The following is a 25,534-nucleotide window of genomic DNA, read 5'->3' as shown; positions in this document are numbered from 1 at the left end:
GTAATGAAGAGATAGTCAACTCTGTACTACATTCGTTCTACGCCGACAACTGCCTCCAGTCCCTACCATCACCAGAACAAGCTAAACAGTTCATTGACAAACTCAGAGCCTTCCTCGCTGATGGAGGTTTTGACATAAGACAGTGGGCCTTGCAATAAACTCGAGGTTACAGCCCACCTACCGCCGGAAGCCAAGTCTAGCAGCTGTGAGCTGTGGCTGTCTGCGCAAAGGGAAGGCCCCATCGAGTCTACCCTGGGTCTACAATGGAACTGCAGTACAGACACCTTGAGTTACAGGTGCAAGGAAATTCCACCTGCTGAACCCACTCTGAGGCATGTTTACCGCGTGCTTGCAAGTCAATACGACCCACGAGGCTTTCTCATCCCTTATACAACACGCGCTAAAGTGTTGGTTCAAGCCATCTGGAAGAAAGGTCGAGAGTGGGATGAACCCTTAACAGATGAACTTGGCAAACCTGGGAGAGTGAGCTCCCACAGTTACAGTTGATAACTATGCCCAGATGCTACCTCACAGATTTCCCAGCCAAGAATCCCGTAGAGCTACATATCTTCACCGATGCCTCGGAGAGAGCCTATGGCGCGGTTGCCTACATTACGGCAGTGCATAATGTCACCAGTGCAGTCCAGATATCCTTTGTGTTAGCTCGGTCACGAGTAGCGCCAAAGAAGCAGCTGTCTATTCCTCGCCTGGAGCTCTGTGCTGCTCTATGTGGTGCACAGATCGCCAAGGTCTTGCAAACTGAGTTGACGCTACCCCTTAATGTAACAACACTGTGGACTGATTCAACCACTGTCCTGCATTGGATCCAGTCAAGAGTCCCAGCAGTACAAGGTATTTGTGGGAACACGCATTGCGGAGATTCAGGAGCTGGTAGGAGCAGATGTATGGAGGTATGTACCATCTGATAATAACCCAGCTGACGATATCACCCGTGGCAAGCACCTCAGGGACTTAGCCACACCAAGCCGCTGGACATGCGGACCTAAGTTTCTCACTCTGCCACCGAGTGAATGGCCAGCCAGGCCTTCTACAACCTCAACTCAGCTAGAAGAAACCCGTGTGACCTTCTGTGGCACTGTAGGGACTGCTGCACCAGCAGACCCTGACCCAGCTCAGTACAAGTCCTGGTCCGAGCTAATCCAAGCCACATTCCTGTCCCTTCACGGGGCGGCTGCTCCACAGATGACTGCCACAGATCACATTGATACAGAAGTCATCGTTCTCAAACGCAGGAGGATAGTTTCCCTGCCGAATTAGCTGCTCTGCAGGCAGGAAAACCACTTAGTTCTCACAGCCGGCTGCTTGCTCCAGAGTACGACAGTACCGTGGGCCTGATCCGTGTCGGTGGTCGGCTGAGGAAGGCAGAGGAGCTACAAGATACCATTCACCCTATTGTTTTGGCACCAGACCACCCTGTCACTCAACTCATAATTCGAGAATTTGACCACAAGCTGCTGCACCCAGGTCCTGATCGTGTGTTCGCTGAATTGAGACGAACATATTGGATTCTTCGCGGACGAAAAGTTGTGAAGAAATATCAACGCAGTTGCACTGAATGCCAGAGATGGCGCAATAAACCCACAGTACCGCGTATGGCAGACCTCCCTGCCGCACGTCTCCGTCTTCAGAAGCCTCCCTACTGGTCAACGGGTATAGACTGCTTTGGACCGTATGTTGTCAAGATTGGCCGCAGACAGGAGAAGAGATGGGGAATCCTCTTTAAATGCCTTACAACGAGGTGTGTGCATCTAGATCTCCTGTGCAGTATAGACACAGACGCCTTCCTCCTTGCCCTGCGACGCTTTGTAGCAAGAAGAGGAAAGCCATATGAGATCCTCTGTGACAGAGCTACAAACTTTCGGGGTGCGGACAGAGAACTGCAGAGAGCCTTTGAGGCCCTGGAGCCAGCGTTGAAGGAGCAGTTGGCTGAGCAGAGCATCACATTTAAGTTCAATCCGCCTCTTGCCCCTCATTTTGGTGGGATTTGGGAGAGGGAGATAAAGTCAGTCAAAGCTGCTCTGCAAGTCGTTCTTAAAGAAAGAGTTCTTCCAGAAGACGTACTGCTCACTTTACTAATTGAGGTGGAGGGCATCCTGAACTCAAAGCCCCTTGGGTATGCCACTTCTGACATTGCAGACCCTGATCCCATAACTCCTAACCTCCTGTTGATGGGGCGGCGAGATGCATCCTTGCCACAAGCTGTTTATGGAAGCAGCGACCTGATTGGACGCCGCCGTTGGCGACACAGCCAAGTACTAGCAGATCACTTCTGGCTTCACTTCACCCGGAACTACCTCCCTAATCTTCATCCAAGACGGAAATGGAGTACTTCCAGGCCGGACCTCACTACTGACCAAGTGGTCATGGTGATTAACCCTCAACTGCCCAGAGCACGATGGCCGATAGGACGAGTCACTAAGGTGATCCCCAGCGACGACGGCAGGATCCGCGTCGCCGAGGTGAACATTAAAGGGACTACATACACCCGTCCCGTAGTCAAGCTCATCACACTGCCGGAGTCACCGAAGGATTGAAATCAATACAACAGGGACATTTGTGATTATTACAAATTCACGAACTGTATTTGGGGGCGGCTGTGCAAATTTCCCTGCTCTAACGTGCTGCGCCCTTTAAGAGACTCCTCGATTACGTTATTCCTGCACCAAGTGATATGCGCATTCTGATCCTAGTGCTCAGTACGCGGAAGGAGCGGCCAGAGTTAGACGACCGTATCAGACTTCCATGTTAACTCGCTTGTTGTGCGTAATTGACGCTGTAAGTATAATAATTAGTTCTTCATAGTTCTGTGTACAATTTGTCAATTCTAAGTAGGGCTTACTCATGTAGAACGCCTGAATTCTGCCTTTGTTTACATTTCCCGCGGCGCCATTATCCACGCTGTAGTTTGTAGTCTATTATGTGGTCTTTGGCGCGCCCTTGTGGATATTTCGTGTAAACAGACTGCACCACAAGAAATAGTATTTTGCCTTATTTAGTGTACAAATAAGATTGTAAAATTCTTTGTGCCATTGATATAATTTGTGATTACTTTAAACAATTGATATTGTTTAGTGCGATGCCTCAATGGACCTTATTGTAATTGTTTACATTTATTTGTTTGTTACACAACTCCACAACTCCACAACTTCATTACAATTTATCAATATTATGACATCAGACCTTAATACCATCAACAATCAACAAATCCATGTTCTGCCATCATTGTGGTGATTAAAGACACTCAACCCCATCTCTGGATTCGCTGCAATCTTTCTAACCGAAGATTTAGGCCAGACGAGTGTAGACCCAGCATACTTTCAATAATTTCCATACACACTTTAAAGTCTTAAATTTTCTCAAAGGTCGATGGTGCGCCCAATAGTGAGGTGCTCCTTGTGTGTGAACCGAGGTCTAATCTCTGACTGACTGTGGATGAGGAGACATATTGCTTATATGCATGAACGCCGGACTTGATTGAGGACAGCATGAGAGCCCGAAAAAGTCAACTGAAAGATGATGGCATGCGGATGCAAAAGACACACCCAGCATGGTTAGAACGCGAAAGAATCAACTGAAAAGAGTTCAATTGAAAAGTTAAAATAAAGAGAATGCTGCAAAAGTGATGCACCGACGTGCATTTATTGCGTCGACGTATTTTTTGTCCCAGCACTAGTTATGAGCATGGCCTTTGGCCATGAAATTTATCATACATCAATACACTGAGGAGATGTGGTTCAGAGCTTCCCACCGTGTTTTATAGGCCACCAGGATTTTCTTGATGACCACCCAAAGCCCCCCACTCCACCAGGCAAAGTGTTAACAATCACAAATTTGATGCGATATGCAGGTGTGCACGGTATGTACAGTATACTTAATGTATAAGGTATGAATTTGGCCAAAGGTAGAGATTGGAACCCCAATGTCAAATTGCGGTAATAGATACTGATTATCTTATGTGCTGGAGTTGGATCCCAAAAACACAGACACAAATAAGAGGTTAACACCTTATTAGCATAGCAAATCTTGTCTGCGCGGAACGCACTCACGACTAGACCAGAAACAACGAGAAGGCATCATGGATCCAGATGCATGGAACAAACTTGAGCCGAGGGACAGAGGAACAGGAGACCAGAGGAGCAGATGAACAGATGAATAATTCGGCAAAAACAAAAACACTTCTCTGTCAGACTTATATAGTCAGCGAATGAATCTGATCAGCTGCGGCCAGACGTGGGTAACTGATAGGTCGACTGACACACGGGTAAAACTGATTGGCTTCTAACCAGATAAAGAGACTAAAGATTCCCCGCTCACATAGTTACATGCCGATAAAGATTCCTGACATCACATAGCTTCTGACATCACATAGCTTCTGACCAGTTGAAACTAGTTGCTGGTTACATGCTGATTGCATCAGTTCAAATAAACCAAAACGCTGTAGTTACATGCCAATTGCATTCGTTCAAATCAGACACTTGCCACAAACAAAACAGTCATGACAGCAAGTTTTATTTTATTTTTTTAAATATGTATACTGAATTTATTTATTTATAAATACAGTGTTTACATGTCATGTATCATGCAACATGAAATGTTGGGTATGTTGAGTGGTAAATTGTAACTAGTAGAAAAAACTGATATTAAAAGGCTTCAGTTGCCTTTAGCTTAAGCTGTAAAATATAATAGATCTGATATTGTTCATTATAATTAACTTTTTGTTGGGTAAAAAGATTCATTTAAAAGGACCTCGAAAAAAAACAATTACACATGATATCGCAATCGTGTTTTTTGGGAAAAAAAAAAATCGCGATTAGATTATTTTTCATAATCGTTCAGCCGTAGCAGGGATGGTATATTGCTTTCATCAATCGGAACAAGCGTCATGTATACACTTCATTCAGAATGGTGAGGCTGCGTCCGGCAACGTGCATGCTCTGTCTTGACGTAAATGCGTCATGACGTCATTGTTTCCACCCACTAAAATGGTGGCGTCTCCCCAGAGCTTTGCTGCGAGAGAACTTGTTTTTAAGTACTTGAAACTTGACTTTATCGAGATGTTGCTTCAATAAAAGTGTTAACACTATCACAACTATTGTGCTAAATGATGAATGAACTCCATCTTGATAAATCACGTAATTGATGTCCGTGCGTCCCACGGATGCCGCAGGGCTGATCCGATTAAACGGGGGAGTCTCCATGTAAACCCGGGTATAGATGTTGAATTAAACAGAAACAAATAAGACAAAAGAAGTAAAAAGGTGGAAAAGGCATTCAACTTGCCTTTGCACAGTCCTCCTGACTGAATATCCACGGGAATATTCACTGAATGGTTTTGTTGTCCTGATTCTGCTCTCTGTTCAGCTGTCGTCCTTTCAGCATGCCTTTGCCTCGCGAGTTCCCTTCGCTGGACAAGGTCTGCCTTAGTCAAAGGTCTACATTCAGACACAAACACAGCATCCAAAATCAGGTAAAACATCAGTCAAGTCATTGTAATGTGTATTGCTCCAACATTTATCTTTCCAATACAGTGGAACCTCAATTTAACAGACTATTAAGTGGGGGGGATTCGTCCATTAATCCCGTTTGTCCTGTAATTTGAAACACGTTTTTCGGGACCTAGTACCCACCCAGGACAGTACAAAATTATTAGGGCCCGAGCAGCGACCGCTGCGAGGTCCCTATTGTTTTTGTAAAAATTATTATTAGGGCCCGAGCAGCGACCGCTGCGAGGTCCCTCTTGTTATTGTAAGAATTCTTCTTCTTCTTCTTCTTCTTCTTCTTCTTCTTCTCCGTAAACGATTGCATTTTTGAGGGCCTAAACATTTACGAAAACTCACCAAACTTTGCAGTCTCTTCGGGCCCGGCGAAAAATTTGATATTATGTAGTTGCCATAACAATGCGACTCTATAGCGCCCCCTAGCGTAGAAAAATAAAAAACAATCCCGGCCCGTTTGACCTAGAGCTACGAAAATTGCCAGGCACGTGTAGCACCCCGAGACGCACAAAAAAGTCAGTGGAAGCCATTTTCCTAAAATGTACAGGAAGTGAGCTATGAATTTTTGAATGTCCAATTTTGGCCCATTTTGGCACATTCACTGTGGTCATACTTTTTCCGCCTTTGCAAATATTTTTCAGCCAGTTGACTTCAAACTTGCCATGTATCATCTCAAGGCCCAAGACAACAACTGGGCAAAATATCTTAACTTTTTGGAATACTATATGACGGGGGCGGGGCATCAAATATTGCCTTTAAAATTTAATTTGTCCAGAAAGACAAAATGCTGAATAACTCCCATGAACAAGCTCCAAAAAATCTCAAACTTCTCATGCAACTTAATAGTCACGGCCTGAAAACATCTATATGATACAATTCTGTTATATATATAGCGCCACCTAGTGGTGACAATAAATGTCATACTTTACGTTTTTAGCTACTGTGCCAAGCTCTTTGAAGGGATCCAGTTGAAAATTGGTCAGACAAGCCTTAAGATGTTGATCATGCCCCACACCGAATATTGTAACTTTTCGCCAAAGGGCGTGGCCGCTACGGTGCCGCAAAGTCTAAAGATTTTTCGTGACAATAAAAGCTGCATTAACTTGACCGAGATGATCCTATCTTCTCAAAATTTCACACATTTGATGAGAGTCCAGCCCTTAAGACATCTACGAACTTATATTTCATCTTACTGATAGCGCCACCTAGTGGCAAATTTTTTTCTTACGATTTTTCTTCAATGTTTTTCTCCAACCACATTAACTGCACCTACCTCATATTTGCTCAGATGAGGGTTTCGGTCTTCATGATGTCACAACACGAAGTTTGTGATTTTTCGCGAATCGCTGTGGGCGTGGCTAAGCGCTGTTCGCCAAGAAAACAACACCAATTTTGAGGGCCTAAACAGGCACAGGAACACATGAAACTTGGCACACATATCTGGCCTGGCAAAATGAGCGATATTTTATCCTGGATTGTGCTATTTTTACAAAAATGACTCAATAACGCCCCCTAGAAAATTTTAATGAAGCAGCCCCGGTTGTACGTTTAAGCAAGATCTACGAACATTTTTAGGTGTATGAGGGAGCCCAAGACCTACAAAAAAGTCTCTTGGACCCATATGCTAAAATGAACAGGAAGTGAGCTACGAATTTTTGAATGTCCCATTTTTTACGATTTTAGCACATTTACAGGGGGCATACTTTTGCCCACTTCTCCTACACGTTTCATCCGACTGACTTCAGACTTGACCTGGGCTATGTCAAGACCTGAGCCAACGACAGGGAGAAAAATCTTGACTTTTCTAAATACTATATGATGAGGGCGGGGCATCAAAATTTGTGTTTCGCAATGAAAAATGATATGCTTAATAACTCTCCGGTACATGCTCTAAAAAATTCCAAACTTGACATGTATGTTTATAGTCAAGGCCTGAAGCTATCTCTATGACAACATTCAGTTATATATGCAGCGCCACCGAGCCCTTGAGGCATGAAAAAAAAATACCCCACTTACGGTATTTTTACAAAAATTGTAAACTCATTCTCAGTGTGATCACGAAGTCATTTATGAATATTCTTTTACTTTCCACCACTCAAAATGTTCACTGGTATCAGACCTAACCAAACATACATATTTTTGTTATTTAGTTTTTTGTATTTTTGATAGCCTCTATGGACATTAAAAGCAATATCGTGAATGAAGGCTATGCTTAATAACTCCCAGGTACAAGCTCCAAAAAATCCCATACTTGAAATGTATATTTATAGTCAAGGCCTGAAGGTATCTCTTTGACAAAATTCAGTTATAAATACAGCGCCACCTAGTCGTTGAGGCATAAAAAAAAATGTCTCACTTACGGTATTTTTGCAAAAATTGTAAACTCATTGTAAGTGTGATAACTAAGTCATATTCTTTTACTTTCCACCACTCAATATGTTCACTGGCATCAGACCGATCCAAACATACGTATTTTTTATTTAGTTTTTTTTTTTTTTAATCGCCTCTATGGACAATAAAAGCAACATTGTGCAATGAGTACGAGCGATGATGTGTGTATATATACTTTTACGAAAAATACCAATCAGGGCAACTCATTGCCTAAAAATAAAAAAAAGACGCTGATTTTTGCAGATCTTAACAATCACCAAAACCCATTGAGCTTGACACACTCATCACACCTGGCAAAAAATAAATAAATCCACATGTTTATCATGCCATTTTCAAAGAAATTCTGCTTCCAATGTGCCAGTACCCCAATGTGCAAGTACCCCAACGTGCAAGTACCCCAACGTGGCCCGGGCTGCGAGGGCCCTTTATAGCTGCTCGCAGCTCTAGTTAGGGCCCGAGCAGCGACCGCTGCGAGGTCCCTATTGTTTTTGTAAAAATTATTATTATTATTAGGGCCCGAGCAGCGACCGCTGCGAGGTCCCTATTGTTTTTGTAAAAATTATTATTATTATTAGGGCACGAGCAGCGACCGCTGCGAGGTCCCTATTGTTCCTGAAGGAATTCTTATTAGGGCCCGAGCAGCGACCGCTGCGAGGTCCCTATTGTTCCTGAAGGAATTCTTATTATTATTATTCTTCTTCTTCTTTTTCTTTGTTATTATTCTTTTCCGCAAACAACCACATTTTTGAGGCACTAAACATGAACGAAAACTCACCAAACTTTACACGCAGATCGGGCCTGGCGAAAAATTTGATATTTTAAAGTCGCCATACATGGTAACAGAAAAATGGCTCTGTAGCGCCACCTACATAGGTTTAACGGATCCCTGTCCCGCTACGATTGTCCTATGGCTACGAAAATTGTGTGGCACCTGTAGCATATCCAGATGAACAAAAACCTCTTTGATATGTGTACCCTAAAATAGACAGGAAGTGAGGTATGAGTATTTGAATGTCCAATTTTGGCCCATTTTTGCACATTTACAGGGGTCATACTTTTGCCCGCTTCTCCTACACGGTTAACCCGATTGACTTCAAACTTGGGCTGTACCATCTCAACACCTGGGACAACATCATGGTAAAAAATCTAAAGTTTTGGACATACTATATGACGGTGGCGGGGTATCAAATTTACAGTTTCAAAATTCTTACTTAACAAAGCATTGCCGGTGGTACGTTTAATTGAGAGCCACGAAAATTGGTACACATATGTAACAGACTATGATCTACAAAAAAACCTGTTGGTGCCATATGCTAAACCTAACAGGAAGTCCGCCAGAGGCGAGGCATCAAATTTTGTGTTTCAAAATTCTTATTTAATGAAGCATTCCCGGCTGTACATTTCACCTAGAGTTACCAACATTTGAAGACATATGTAACAGCCCTCAAGGTACAAAAAACTCTTTTTGAACCATATGCTAAACCGAACAGGAAGTCCGCCATTTTGATTTACTTTGGAATGTGTTGCCATTTTTTGGGCCATTTCATAGGGGTCTTATTTTAACGAACTCCTCCTACAGAGTTTATCCGATCATCTCCAAACTTGGTGTGATTCATCTTAAAATGTTGAAGATGAAAAGTTATTGAAAGCTTTTTATTTCGTCGCACGCTGTTGCCGTGGCATGCACAGTTTGCAAAGGAAAAAATTCCCTCTTAATGAAGCATTCCCAGTTGTACGAAGCAGCTAGAGCTACGTAAATTTGCAGACAAATTTAACAGCCCACGATGTACAAAAAAGTCTCTTGGTGCCATGTGCTAAACCCAACAGGAAGTCCCGTAGGGGCCGGTCATCACATTTTGAGGTAAAAAACTCCTCTTTAACGAAGCATTCCCGGTTGTACGTTTCACCTAGCGCTATGATAATTTAGAGGCATACATAAGAGCCCACGATGTACAAAAAAGTCTCTTGGAACTATCTGCTAAACCAAACAGGAAGTCCGCCATTTTGATTTACGTTGGGATTTGTAGCCATTTTTTGTGGCCTTTTTTAGGGGTCATATTTTAACGAACTCCTCCTACAAAATTTATCCGACTGTCTTCAAACTTGGTGTGCTTCATCTTAAGATGTTTAAGATACAAAGTTATCGAAAGTTATTTATTTTGTCGCACGCCGTTTCATGGCGATGCATTGTTTGCCAAGTAAAATGCTGCTTTTTTTTTTTTGGTCTAAACATGTGCAAAAACTCATGAAACTTTACACACACATCAGGCTTGTCATAAGCATGAATATTTTAGAGATTTCTTATTAAATTTGCAATAAATGCTTCAATAGCGCCCTCTAGACATTTTTATGAAGTCTTTCCGATTATATGATTCAGCTAGATGTGTGAATATTGGCAGGCATGCCTAATCAAAAAGTATTCTATATAGCCATGTGCCAATCCATTTTGATTTTATTTTGTTAATTGTGCATCATTTTTGGCCTTTCCATGAAACTTTACAAACACAAAGCATGGAAAAAACGTTTAAAATTTAGATGGTTTCCTATTTGACAGTACCCCAACATGCCAGTACCCCGACGTGCAAATACCCCAACGTGGCCCGGGTTGCGAGGGCCCTTTATAGCTGCTCGCAGCTCTAGTTATTATTCTTCTTCTTTTTCTTTGTTATTATTCTTTTCCGCAAACAACCACATTTTTGAGGCACTAAACATGAACGAAAACTCACCAAACTTTACACGCAGATCGGGCCTGGCGAAAAATTTGATATTTTAAAGTCGCCATACATGATAACAGAAAAATGGCTCTGTAGCGCCACCTACATAGGTTTAACGGATCCCTGTCCCGCTACGATTGTCCTATGGCTACGAAAATTGTGTGGCACCTGTAGCACATCCAGATGAACAAAAACCTCTTTGATATGTGTACCCTAAAATAGACAGGAAGTGAGGTATGAGTATTTGAATGTCCAATTTTGGCCCATTTTTGCACATTTACAGGGGTCATACTTTTGCCCGCTTCTCCTACACGGTTAACCCGATTGACTTCAAACTTGGGATGTACCATCTCAAGACCTCGGACAACACCATGGTAAAAAATCTAAAGTTTTTGACATACTATATGACGGTGGCGGGGCATCAAATTTACAGTTTCAAAATTCTTACTTAACGAAGCATTGCCGGTGGTACGTTTAACCTAGAGCTATGAAAATTGGTACACATATGTAACAGACTATAATCTACAAAAAAGCCTGTTGGTGCCATATGCTAAACCTAACAGGAAGTCCGCCAGAGGCGAGGCATCAAATTTTGTGTTTCAAAATTCTTATTTAATGAAGCATTCCCGGCTGTACATTTCACCTAGAGTTACCAACATTTGAAGACATATGTAACAGCCCTCAAGGTACAAAAAACTCTTTTTGAACCATATGCTAAACCTAACAGGGCGTCCGCCATTTTGATTTACTTTGGAATGTGTTGCCATTTTTTGGGCCATTTCATAGGGGTCTTATTTTAACGAACTCCTCCTACAGAGTTTATCCGATCATCTTCAAACTTGGTGTGACTCATCTTAAGATGTTGAGGATGAAAAGTTATTGAAAGCTCTTTATTTCGTCGCACGCTGTTGTCGTGGCATGCACTTTTTGCAAAGGAAAAAAATCCTTCTTAATGAAGCATTCCCAGTTGTACGAAGCAGCTAGAGCTACAAAAATTTGTAGACATATGTAACAGCCCACAATGTACAAAAAAGTCTCTTGGTGCCATGTGCTAAACCCAACAGGAAGTCCCCCAGGGGCCGGCATCACATTTTGAGCTAGAAAACTCCTCTTTAACGAAGCATTCCCGGTTGTACGTTTCACCTAGCGCTATGATAATTTGCACGCATACATAAGAGCCCACGATGTACAAAAAAGTCTCTTGGAACCATGTGCTAAACCAAACAGGAAGTCCGCCATTTTGATTTACGATGGGATTTGTTGCCATTTTTTGTGGCCTTTTTCAGGGGTCATATTTTAACGAACTCCTCGTACAAAGTTCATCCGACCGTCTTCAAACTTGGTGTGTTTCATCTTAAGATGTTTAAGATGCAAAGTTATCGAAAGTTTTTTATTTTGTCGCACGCTGCTGCTATAGCGATGCATTGTTTGCCAAGTAAAGTGCTGCTTTGTTTTTTTATCTATACATGTGTGAAAACTCATGAAACTTTGCAAACACATCAGACTTGTCATGAACATGAATTTTTAGAGATTTATTGTGCAATTTGCAATAAATAGCGCCCTCTAGACATTTTTATGAAGTATTTCCGATTGTATGATTCTGCTAGATTTGTGAAAATTAGGACAGACCCCTATCAGCCTAAAACCTACAAAAAAGTATTATGTAGCCATTTGCCAAACCAAAGAGGAAGTCCGCTATTTTGATTTTATTTTGGGAATTATACATCATTTTTGGCCTCTTTCATTAAACTTTACACTTTAACTTAACAGTACCCCAACGTGCCAGTACCCTGACGTGCGAGTAACCCAACGTTGTGCTCAATAGCGCCCTCTATGCATTTTTATGGAGCATTTCCAATTGTATGATTCAAGCGATACACAACTAAAGATGACTTGACCTAGATTTGTGAAAACTGGGAGGCATACCTATTAGCTTAAGACCTACAAAAAGTATTCTGTAGCCGTATGCTAAACCTAAAAGGAAGTCCGCCATTTTGAATTTATTTTGGGAATTGCACACCATCTTTGGCCTTTTGCACTCACAAAGCTTGTCAAAAACATTTTAGATGGTCCTTGTCCGATTTGACAGTACCCCAACGTGCCAGTACCCCGACGTGCAAGTACCCCAACGTAGCCCAGGTTGCGAGGGCCCTTTATAGCTGCTCGCAGCTCTAGTTATTATTATTATTATTATTATTATTATTATTCTTTATTCTCCGCAAACGATCCCGATTTTGGGTACCTAAACATTCACGAAAACTCACCGAACTTTGCACACTCCTCAGGCCCGGCGAAAAATTTGATATTATGAAGTCGTCATAACAACGCAACTCTATAGCGCCCCCTAGCGTATAAAAATAAAAACCAAGCCCGGCACGTTTGAGCTAGAGCAACGAAAATTGGCAGGCACGTGTAGCACCCCGAGACGCACAAAAAAGTCTATTGGGACCATGTAGCTAAAATGTACAGGAAATGAGCTATGAATTTTTTAATGTCCAATTTTGGCCTATTTTGGCACATTCACTGTGGTCATGCTTTTTCCACCTCTGCAAACATTTTTCATCCAATTCACTTCAAACTTGGCATTTATCATCTCAAGACGTGAGAGAACAACTGGGCAAAAAGTCTTGCCTTTTCGAAATACTATATGATGGGGGCGGGGCATCAAATATTGCCTTTAAAATTTCATTTGTCCAGAAAGAGCAAATGCTTAATAACTCCCATGTTCAAGCTCCAAAAAATCTCAAACTTCTCAGGCAATGTAATAGTCACGGCCTGAAAACATCTATATGATAAAATTCAGTTATACATATAGCGCCACCTAGTGGTAACAATAAATGTCATACTTTACGTTTTTAGCTACTGCGCTGAGCTCGTTGAAGGGATCCAGTTGAAAATTGGTCAGAAAAGCCTTAAGATGTTGATCATGCCCCACACCGAATATTGTAACTTTTCGCCAAAGTTACGGTGCCGCAAAGTCTCAAGATTTTTCGTGACAATAAAAGCTGCATTTACTTGACCGAGATGATCCTATCTTCTCAAAATTTCACACATTTGATGAGAGTCCAGCCCTAAAGACATCTATGAACTTATATTTCATCTTACTGATAGCGCCACCTAGTGGCAATTTTTTTTCTTACGAATTTTCTTCTACGTTTTTCTCCAAACACGTTAACTGGACCTACCTCATATTTGCTGAGATGAGAGATTCAGCCTTCATGATGTCACAACACGAAGTTTGTGAGTTTTCGCGAATTGCTGTGGGCGTGGCTAAGCACTGTTCGCCAAGAAAACAACGCCAGTTTTGAGGGTCTAAACATGCGCAGAAACTCATGAAACTTGGCACACACATCTGGCCTGGTAAAATGAACAATATTTTATTGTTGATTGTGCCATTTTTACAAAAATGACTCAATAGCGCCCCCTAGGAATTTTTAATGAAGCCCTGGTTGTACGTTTAAGCAAGATCTACGAACATTTTTAGGTGTATGAGGGAGCCCAAGACCTACAAAAAAAGTCTCTTGGACCCATATGCTAAAATGAACAGGAAGTGAGCTACGAATTTTTGAATGTCCCATTTTTGATGATTTTTGCACATTCACAGGGGGCAGACTTTTGCCCACTTCTCCTACACGTTTCATCTGACTGAGTTAAGACTTGACCTGGACCATGTCAAGACCTGAGCCAACGACGGGGGGAAAGATCTTGACTTTTTGAAATACTATATGATGAAGGCGGGGCATCAAAATTTGTGTTTCGCACTGAAAAAGGATATGCTTAATAACTCCCCGGTACATGCTCCAAAAAATCCCAAACTTGACATGTATGTTTATCGTCAAGGCCTGAAGCTATCTCCATGACAACATTCAGTTATATATGCAGCGTCACCTAGCCCTTGAGGCATAATAAAAAAATACCCCACATATGGTATTTTGTACAAAAAATGTAAACTCATTCTAAGTGTGATAACTAAGTCATTTATGAATATTCTTTTAGTTTCCACCACTCAAAATGTTCACTGGCATCAGACTTATCCAAACATATATATATTTTTATTTATTTTTGATAGCCTCTGTGGACATTAAAAGCAATATCGTGAATGAAGGATATGCATAATAACTCCACGGTACATGCTCCAAAAAAAATCCCACACTTGACATGTATGCTTATAATCAAGGCCTGAAGGTATCTCTATGACAACATTCAGTTATAAATACAGCGCCACCTAGCCCTTGAGGCATAATATATATAAAAAAAAAAAAACACATGCGGTATTTTGTACAAAAAATGTAAACTCATTCTAAGTGTGATAACTAAGTCATTTATGAATATTCTTTTAGTTTCCACCACTCAAATTGTTCACTGGCTTCACACCGATCCAAACGTATATACGTTTGTTTCCATTTTGTTTTATTCATTTTTGATTGCCCCTTTGGACAATAAAAGTAACATTGTGCAATGAGTACAACAAGCGATGATGTATATATACACTTTTACAAAAAATACCAATCAGGGCAACTCATTGCCTAAAAATAAATAAGGACGCTGATTTTTGCAGGTCTTAACAATCACCAAAACCCGTTGAGCTTGACACACACTGGCAAAAAAAAATTCTACATGTAAACGTTTATTATGCCATTTTCAAAGAAATTGTGCTTCCAATATGCCAGTACCCCAACGTGCCAGTACCCCAACGTGCAAGGACCCCAACGTGGCCCGGGCTGCGAGGGCCCTTTATAGCTGCTCGCAGCTCTAGTTATTAGGGCCCGAGCAGCGACCGCTGCGAGGTCCCTATTGTTTTTGTAAAAATTATTATTATTAGGGCCCGAGCAGCGACCGCTGCGAGGTCCCTATTGTTTTTCGTTCGAATTATTATTATTATTATTATTATTATTATTATTATTCTCCGTAAACGATCGCATTTTTGAGGACCTAAACATTCACGAAAACTCACCGAACTTTGCACACTCCTCAGGCCCGGCGAAAAATTTGATATTATGAAGTCGTCATAACAACGCGACTCTATAGCGCCCCCTAGCGTAGAAAAATAAAAATCAAGCCTGGCACGTTTGAGCTAGAGCAACGAAAATTGGCAGGCACGTGTAGCACCCCGAGACGCACAAAAAAGTCTATTGGGACCATGTAGCTAAAATGTACAGGAAATGAGCTATGAATTTTTTTATGTCCAATTTTGGCCTATTTTGGCACATTCACTGTGGTCATGCTTTTTCCCCCTCTGCAAACATTTTTCATCCAATTCACATCAAACTTGGCATTTATCATCTCAAGACCTGAGAGAACAACTGGGCAAAAAGTCTTGCCTTTTAGAAATACTATATGACGGGGGCGGGGCATCAAATATTGTCTTTAAAATTTCATTTGTCCAGAAAGAGCAAATGCTTAATAACTCCCATGTTCAAGCTCCAAAAAATCTCAAACTTCTCAGGCAACGTAATAGTCACGGCCTGAAAACATCTATATGATAAAATTCAGTTATACATATAGCACCACCTAGTGGTAACAATAAATGTCATACTTTATGTTTTTAGCTACTGCGCTGAGCTCGTTGAAGGGATCCAGTTGAAAGTTGGTCAGAAAATCCTTAAGATGTTGATCATGCCCCACACCGAATATTGTAACTTTTCGCCAAAGGGCGTGGCCGCTACGGTGCCGCAAAATCTGAAGATTTTTCGTGACAATAAAAGCTGCATGAACTTGACCGAGATGATCCTATCTTCTCAAAATTTCACACATTTGATGAGAGTCCAGCCCTAAAGACATCTACGTACTTATATTTCATCTTACTGATAGCGCCACCTAGTGGCAATTTTTTTTCTTACGAATTTTCTTGTACATTTTTCTCCAAACACGTTAACTGGACCAACCTCATATTTGCTCAGATGAGGGTTTCGGCCTTCATGATGTCACAACACGAAGTTTGTGAGTTTTCGCGAATCACTGTGGGCGTGGCTAAGCACTGTTCGCCAAGAAAACAACGCCAGTTTTGAGGGTCTAAACATGCACAGAAACTCCTGAAACTTGGCACACACATCTGGCCTGGTAAAATGAGCAATATTTTATTGTTGATTGTGCTATTTTTAAAAAAATGACTCAATAGCGCCCCCTCGAAATTTTTAACGAAGCAGCCCCGGTTGTACGTTTAAGCAAGAACGACGAATATTTTTAGGTGTATGAGGGAGCTCAAGACCTACAAAAAAGTCTCTTGTACCCATATGCTAAAATGAACAGGAAGTGAGCTACGAATTTTTGAATGTCCCATTTTTGACGATTTTTGCACATTCACAGGGGGCAGACTTTTGCCCACTTCTCCTACACGTTTCATCCGACTGAGTTAAGACTTGGCCTGGACCATGTCAAGACCTGAGCCAACGACAGGGGGAAAAATCTTGACTTTTCGAAATACTATATGATGAGGGCGGGGCATCAAAATGTGTGTTTCGCAATGAAAAAGGATATGCTTGATAACTCCCCGGTACATGCTCCAAAAAATCCCAAACTTGACATGTATGTTTATCGTCAAGGCCTGAAGTTATCTCTATGACAACATTCAGTTATATATGCAGCGCCACCTAGCCCTTGAGGCATGAAAAAAAAATACCCCACATACGGTATTTTGTACAAAAAATGTAAACTCATTCTAAGTGTGATAACTAAGTCATTTATGAATATTCTTTTAGTTTCCACCACTCAAAATGTTCACTGGCATCAGACTTATCCAAACATATATATATTTTTATTTATTTTTGATAGCCTCTATGGACATTAAAAGCAATATCGTGAATGAAGGATATGCTTAATAACTCCACGGTACATGCTCCAAAAAAAAATCCCACACTTGACATGTATGCTTATAATCAAGGCCTGAAGGTATCTCTATGACAACATTCAGTTATAAATACAGCGCCACCTAGCCCTTGAGGCTTATATATAAAAAAAAAAAAAATACCCCACATACGGTATTTTGTACAAAAAATGTACACTCATTCTAAGTGTGATAACTAAGTCATTTATGAATATTCTTTTAGTTTCCACCACTCAAATTGTTCACTGGCTTCACACCGATCCAAACGTATGTACGTTTCCATTTTGTTTTATTCATTTTTGATTGCCCCTTTGGACAATAAAAGTAACATTGTGCAATGAGTACAACGAGCGATGATGTGTATATACACTTTTACAAAAAAATACCAATCAGGGCAACTCATTGCCTAAAAATAAAAAAGGACGCTGATTTTTGCAGGTCTTAACAATCACCAAAACCCGTTGAGCTTGACACACACACTGGCAAAAAAATATTCTACATGTAAACGTTTATTATGCCATTTTCAAAGAAATTTTGCTTCCAATATGCCAGTACCCCAACGTGCCAGTACCCCAACGTGCCAGTACCCCAACGTGCAAGTACCCCAACGTGCAAGGACCCCAACGTGGCCCGGGCTGCGAGGGCCCTTTATAGCTGCTCGCAGCTCTAGTTATTATTATTCTTCTTTATTCTCCGCAAACGATCACGATTTTGGGTACCTAAACATTCACGAAAACTCACCAAACTTTGCACACTCCTCAGGCCCGGCGAAAAATTTGATATTATGAAGTCGTCATAACAACGCGATTCTATAGCGCCCCCTAGCGTAGAAAAATGAAAACCAAGCCCGGCACGTTTGAGCTAGAGCAACAAAAATTGGCAGGCACGTGTAGCACCCCGAGACGCACAAAAAAAGTCTATTGGGACCATGTAGCTAAAATGTACAGGAAATGAGCTATGAATTTTTTTATGTCCAATTTTGGCCTATTTTGGCACATTCACTGTGGTCATGCTTTTTCCCCCTTTGCAAACATTTTTCATCCAATTGACTTCAAACTTCGCATTTATCATCTCAAGACCTGAGAGAACAACTGGGCAAAAAGTCTTGCCTTTTCGAAATACTATATGATGGGGGCGGGGCATCAAATATTGTCTTTAAAATTTCATTTGTCCAGAAAGAGCAAATGCTTAATAACTCCCATGTTCAAGCTCCAAAAAATCTCAAACTTCTCAGGCAACGTAATAGTCACGGCCTGAAAACATCTATATGATAAAATTCAGTTCTACATATAGCGCCACCTAGTGGTAACAATAAATGTCATACTTTACGTTTTTAGCTACTGTGCTGAGCTCGTTGAAGGGATCCAGTTGAAAATTGGTCAGAAAAGCCTTAAGATGTTGATCATGCCCCACACCGAATATTGTAACCTTTCGCCAAAGGGCGTGGCCGCTACGGTGCCGCAAAGTCTGAAGATTTTTCGTGACAATAAAAGCTGCATTAACTTGACCGAGATGATCCTATCTTCTCAAAATTTCACACATTTGATGAGAGTCCAGCCCTGAAGACATCTACAAATTTATATTTAATCTTACTGATAGCGCCACCTAGTGGCAATTTTTTTTCTTAAGAATTTTCTTCTACGTTTTTCTACAAACACGTTAACTGAACCTACCTCATATTTGCTCAGATGAGGGTTTCGGCCTTCATGATGTCACAACACGAAGTTTGTGAGTTTTCGCGAATCGCTGTGGGCGTGGCTAAGCACTGTTCGCCAAGAAAACAACGCCAGTTTTGAGGGTCTAAACATGCGCAGAAACTCATGAAACTTGGCACACACATCTGGCCTGGTAAAATGAACAATATTTTATTGTTGATTGTGCTATTTTTAGAAAAATGACTCAATAGCGCCCCCTAGAATTTTTTAACGAAGCAGCCCCGGTTGTACGTTTAAGCAAGATCTATGAAAATTTTTAGGTGTATGAGGGAGTCCAAGACCTACAAAAAAAGTCTCTTGGACCCATGTGCTAAAATGAACAGGAAGTGAGCTATGAATTTTTGAATGTCCCATTTTTGACGATTTTTGCAAATTTTCAGGGGGCATACTTTTGCCCACTTCTCCTACACATTTCATCCGACTGACTTCAGACTTGACCTGGACCATGTCAAGACCTGAGCCAACGACAGGCGGAAAAATCTTGACTTTTGGAAATACTATATGATGAGGGCGGGGCATCAAATTTTGTGTTTCGCACTGAAAAAGGATATGCTTAATAACTCCCCGGTACATGCTCCAAAAAATCCCAAACTTGACATGTATGTTTATAGTCAAGGCCTGAAGGTATCTCTATGACAAAATTCAGTTATATATGCAGCGCCACCTAGCCCTTGAGGCGTGAAAAAAAAATACCCCACATACGGTATTTTGTACAAAAAATGTAAACTCATTCTAAGTGTGATAACTAAGTCATTTATGAATATTCTTTTAGTTTCCACCACTCAAAATGTTCACTGGCATCAGACTTATCCAAACATATATATATTTTTATTTATTTTTGATAGCCTCTATGGACATTAAAAGCAATATCGTGAATGAAGGATATGCTTAATAACTCCACGGTACATGCTCCAAAAAAAAATCCCACACTTGACATGTATGCTTATAATCAAGGCCTGAAGGTATCTCTATGACAACATTCAGTTATAAATACAGCGCCACCTAGCCCTTGAGGCTTATATATAAAAAAAAAAAAAATACCCCACATACGGTATTTTGTACAAAAAATGTACACTCATTCTAAGTGTGATAACTAAGTCATTTATGAATATTCTTTTAGTTTCCACCACTCAAATTGTTCACTGGCTTCACACCGATCCAAACGTATGTACGTTTCCATTTTGTTTTATTCATTTTTGATTGCCCCTTTGGACAATAAAAGTAACATTGTGCAATGAGTACAACGAGCGATGATGTGTATATACACTTTTACAAAAAAATACCAATCAGGGCAACTCATTGCCTAAAAATAAAAAAGGACGCTGATTTTTGCAGGTCTTAACAATCACCAAAACCCGTTGAGCTTGACACACACACTGGCAAAAAAATATTCTACATGTAAACGTTTATTATGCCATTTTCAAAGAAATTTTGCTTCCAATATGCCAGTACCCCAACGTGCCAGTACCCCAACGTGCAAGTACCCCAACGTGCAAGGACCCCAACGTGGCCCGGGCTGCGAGGGCCCTTTATAGCTGCTCGCAGCTCTAGTTATTATTATTCTTCTTTATTCTCCGCAAACGATCACGATTTTGGGTACCTAAACATTCACGAAAACTCACCAAACTTTGCACACTCCTCAGGCCCGGCGAAAAATTTGATATTATGAAGTCGTCATAACAACGCGATTCTATAGCGCCCCCTAGCGTAGAAAAATGAAAACCAAGCCCGGCACGTTTGAGCTAGAGCAACAAAAATTGGCAGGCACGTGTAGCACCCCGAGACGCACAAAAAAAGTCTATTGGGACCATGTAGCTAAAATGTACAGGAAATGAGCTATGAATTTTTTTATGTCCAATTTTGGCCTATTTTGGCACATTCACTGTGGTCATGCTTTTTCCCCCTTTGCAAACATTTTTCATCCAATTGACTTCAAACTTCGCATTTATCATCTCAAGACCTGAGAGAACAACTGGGCAAAAAGTCTTGCCTTTTCGAAATACTATATGATGGGGGCGGGGCATCAAATATTGTCTTTAAAATTTCATTTGTCCAGAAAGAGCAAATGCTTAATAACTCCCATGTTCAAGCTCCAAAAAATCTCAAACTTCTCAGGCAACGTAATAGTCACGGCCTGAAAACATCTATATGATAAAATTCAGTTCTACATATAGCGCCACCTAGTGGTAACAATAAATGTCATACTTTACGTTTTTAGCTACTGTGCTGAGCTCGTTGAAGGGATCCAGTTGAAAATTGGTCAGAAAAGCCTTAAGATGTTGATCATGCCCCACACCGAATATTGTAACCTTTCGCCAAAGGGCGTGGCCGCTACGGTGCCGCAAAGTCTGAAGATTTTTCGTGACAATAAAAGCTGCATTAACTTGACCGAGATGATCCTATCTTCTCAAAATTTCACACATTTGATGAGAGTCCAGCCCTGAAGACATCTACAAATTTATATTTAATCTTACTGATAGCGCCACCTAGTGGCAATTTTTTTTCTTAAGAATTTTCTTCTACGTTTTTCTACAAACACGTTAACTGAACCTACCTCATATTTGCTCAGATGAGGGTTTCGGCCTTCATGATGTCACAACACGAAGTTTGTGAGTTTTCGCGAATCGCTGTGGGCGTGGCTAAGCACTGTTCGCCAAGAAAACAACGCCAGTTTTGAGGGTCTAAACATGCGCAGAAACTCATGAAACTTGGCACACACATCTGGCCTGGTAAAATGAACAATATTTTATTGTTGATTGTGCTATTTTTAGAAAAATGACTCAATAGCGCCCCCTAGAATTTTTTAACGAAGCAGCCCCGGTTGTACGTTTAAGCAAGATCTATGAAAATTTTTAGGTGTATGAGGGAGTCCAAGACCTACAAAAAAAGTCTCTTGGACCCATGTGCTAAAATGAACAGGAAGTGAGCTATGAATTTTTGAATGTCCCATTTTTGACGATTTTTGCAAATTTTCAGGGGGCATACTTTTGCCCACTTCTCCTACACATTTCATCCGACTGACTTCAGACTTGACCTGGACCATGTCAAGACCTGAGCCAACGACAGGCGGAAAAATCTTGACTTTTGGAAATACTATATGATGAGGGCGGGGCATCAAATTTTGTGTTTCGCACTGAAAAAGGATATGCTTAATAACTCCCCGGTACATGCTCCAAAAAATCCCAAACTTGACATGTATGTTTATAGTCAAGGCCTGAAGGTATCTCTATGACAAAATTCAGTTATATATGCAGCGCCACCTAGCCCTTGAGGCGTGAAAAAAAAATACCCCACATACGGTATTTTGTACAAAAAATGTAAACTCATTCTAAGTGTGATAACTAAGTCATTTATGAATATTCTTTGTTTCCACCACTCAAAATGTTTACTGGCATCAGACTTATCCAAACATATATATATTTTTATTTATTTTTGATAGCCTCTATGGACATTAAAAGCAATATCGTGAATGAAGGATATGCTTAATAACTCCACGGGACATGCTCCAAAAAAAATCCCACACTTGACATGTATGCTTATAATCAAGGCCTGAAGGTATCTCTATGACAACATTCAGTTATAAATACAGCGCCACCTAGCCCTTGAGGCTTATATAAAAAAAATAAAATACCCCACATACGGTATTTTGTACAAAAAATGTAAACTCATTCTAAGTGTGATAACTAAGTCATTTATGAATATTCTTTTAGTTTCCACCATACAAATTGTTCACTGGCTTCACACCGATCCAAATGTATGTACGTTTCCATTTTGTTTTATTCATTTTTGATTGCACCTTTGGACAATAAAAGCAACATTGTTCAATGAGTACAACGAGCGATGATGATATACACTTTTACAAAAAATACCAATCAGGGCAACTCATTGCTTAAAAATAAAAAAGGACGCTGATTTTTGCAGGTCTTAACAATCACCAAAACCCATTGAGCTTGACACACACACAGGCAAAAAAAATATTCTACATGTAAAGGTTTATTATGCCATTTTCAAAGAAATTTCGCTTCCAATATGCCAGTACCCCAATGTGCCAGTACCCCAACGTGCAAGGACCCCAACGTGGCCCGGGCTGTGAGGGCCCTTTATAGCTGCTCGCAGCTCTAGTTCTTCTTCTTCTTCTTCTTCTTCTCCGTAAACGATCGCATTTTTGAGGGCCTAAACATTTACGGAAACTCACCAAACTTTGCAGTCTCTTCGGGCCCGGCGAAAAATTTGATATTATGTAGTTGCCATAACAATGCGACTCTATAGCGCCCCCTAGCGTAGAAAAATAAAAACCAATCCCGGCCCGTTTGACCTAGAGCTACGAAAATTGCCAGGCACGTGTAGCACCCCGAGACGCACAAAAAAGTCAGTGGAAGTCATTTCCTAAAATGTACAGGAAGTGAGCTATGAATTTTTTAATGTCCAATTTTGGCCTATTTTGGCACATTCATTGTGGTCATACTTTTTCCCCCTTTGCAAATATTTTTCAGCCAATTAACTTCAAACTTGGCATTTATCATCTCAAGACGTGAGAGAACAACTGGGCAAAAAGTCTTGCGTTTTTGAAATACTATATGATGGGGGCGGGGCATCAAATATTGCCTTTAAAATTTCATTTGTCCAGAGAGAGCAAATGCTTAATAACTCCCATGTTCAAGCTCCAAAAAATCTCAAACTTCTCAGGCAATGTAATAGTCACGGCCTGAAAACATCTATATGATAAAATTCAGTTATACATATAGCGCCACCTAGTGGTAACAATAAATGTCATACTTTACGTTTTTAGCTACTGCGCTGAGCTCGTTGAAGGGATCCAGTTGAAAATTGGTCAGAAAAGCCTTAAGATGTTGATCATGCCCCACACCGAATATTGTAACTTTTCGCCAAAGGGCGTGGCCGCTACGGTGCCGCAAAGTCTAAAGATTTTTCGTGACAATAAAAGCTGCATTAACTTGACCGAGATGATCCTATCTTCTCAAAATTTCACACATTTGATGAGAGTCCAGCCCTAAAGACATCTATGAACTTATATTTAATCTTACTGATAGCGCCACCTAGTGGCAATTTTTTTTCTTACGAATTTTCTTCTACGTTTTTCTCCAAACACGTTAACTGGACCTACCTCATATTTGCTCAGATGAGGGTTTCGGCCTTCATGATGTCACAACACGAAGTTTGTGAGTTTTCGCGAATCGCTATGGGCGTGGCTAAGCGCTGTTCGCCAAGAAAACAACGCCAGTTTTGAGGGTCTAAACATGCGGCAGAAACTCATGAAACTTGGCACACACATCTGGCCTGGTAAAATGAACAATATTTTATTGTTGATTGTGCTATTTTTACAAAAATGACTCAATAGCGCCCCCTAGGAATTTTTAATGAAGCAGCCCCGGTTGTACGTTTAAGCAAGATCTACGAAAAATTTTAGGTGTATGAGGGAGCCCAAGACCTACAAAAAAGTCTCTTGGACCCATATGCTAAAATGAACAGGAAGTGAGCTACGAATTTTTGAATGTCCCATTTTTGACGATTTTTGCACATTCACAGGGGGCAGACTTTTGCCCACTTCTCCTACACGTTTCATCTGACTGAGTTAAGACTTGACCTGGACCATGTCAAGACCTGAGCCAACGACAGGGGGAAAAATCTTGACTTTTCGAAATACTATATGATGAAGGCGGGGCATAAAGATTTGTGTTTCGCACTGAAAAAGGATATGCTTAATAACTCCCCGGTACATGCTCCAAAAAATCCCAAACTTGACATGTATGTTTATCGTCAAGGCCTGAAGCTATCTCTTTGACAACATTCAGTTATATATGCAGCGCCACCTAGCCCTTGAGGCATAAAAAAAAAATACCCCACATACGGTATTTTGTACAAAAAATGTAAACTCATTCTAAGTGTGATAACTAAGTCATTTATGAATATTCTTTTAGTTTCCACCACTCAAAATGTTCACTGGCATCAGACTTACCAAACATATATATATTTTTATTTATTTTTGATAGCCTCTGTGGACATTAAAAGCAATATCGTGAATGAAGGATATGCATAATAACTCCACGGTACATGCTCCAAAAAAAATCCCACACTTGACATGTATGCTTATAATCAAGGCCTGAAGGTATCTCTATGACAACATTCAGTTATAAATACAGCGCCACCTAGCTCTTGAGGCATAATATATTAAAAAAAAAAAACACACATACGGTATTTTGTACAAAAAATGTAAACTCATTCTAAGTGTGATAACTAAGTCATTTATGAATATTCTTTTAGTTTCCACCACTCAAATTGTTAACTGGCTTCACACCGATCCAAACGTATGTACGTTTCCATTTTGTTTTATTCATTTTTGATTGCCCCTTTGGA

General features: G+C 40.7%; 1 protein-coding gene across 3 annotated transcripts in view; it reads right to left on the bottom strand.

Moving 5' to 3' along the window:
- Window positions 1-25,534, bottom strand: part of efl1 (elongation factor like GTPase 1) — a 371,901-nt gene that overhangs the window by 133,949 nt on the left and 212,418 nt on the right. For all 3 annotated transcript variants that reach the window (XM_077518226.1, XM_077518227.1, XM_077518225.1), the window contains exon 13: window positions 5,302-5,453. In XM_077518226.1, coding sequence (XP_077374352.1) covers window positions 5,302-5,453 — 152 coding nt within the window. The remainder of the gene's footprint in view (window positions 1-5,301; window positions 5,454-25,534) is intronic.

This window comes from Festucalex cinctus, chromosome 4 (assembly GCF_051991245.1).
Source record: "Festucalex cinctus isolate MCC-2025b chromosome 4, RoL_Fcin_1.0, whole genome shotgun sequence".
Lineage (NCBI taxonomy): Eukaryota > Metazoa > Chordata > Actinopteri > Syngnathiformes > Syngnathidae > Festucalex > Festucalex cinctus.
Note: the sequence above shows the minus strand (reverse complement) of the source record. Positions and strands in the feature narration are given on the sequence as shown.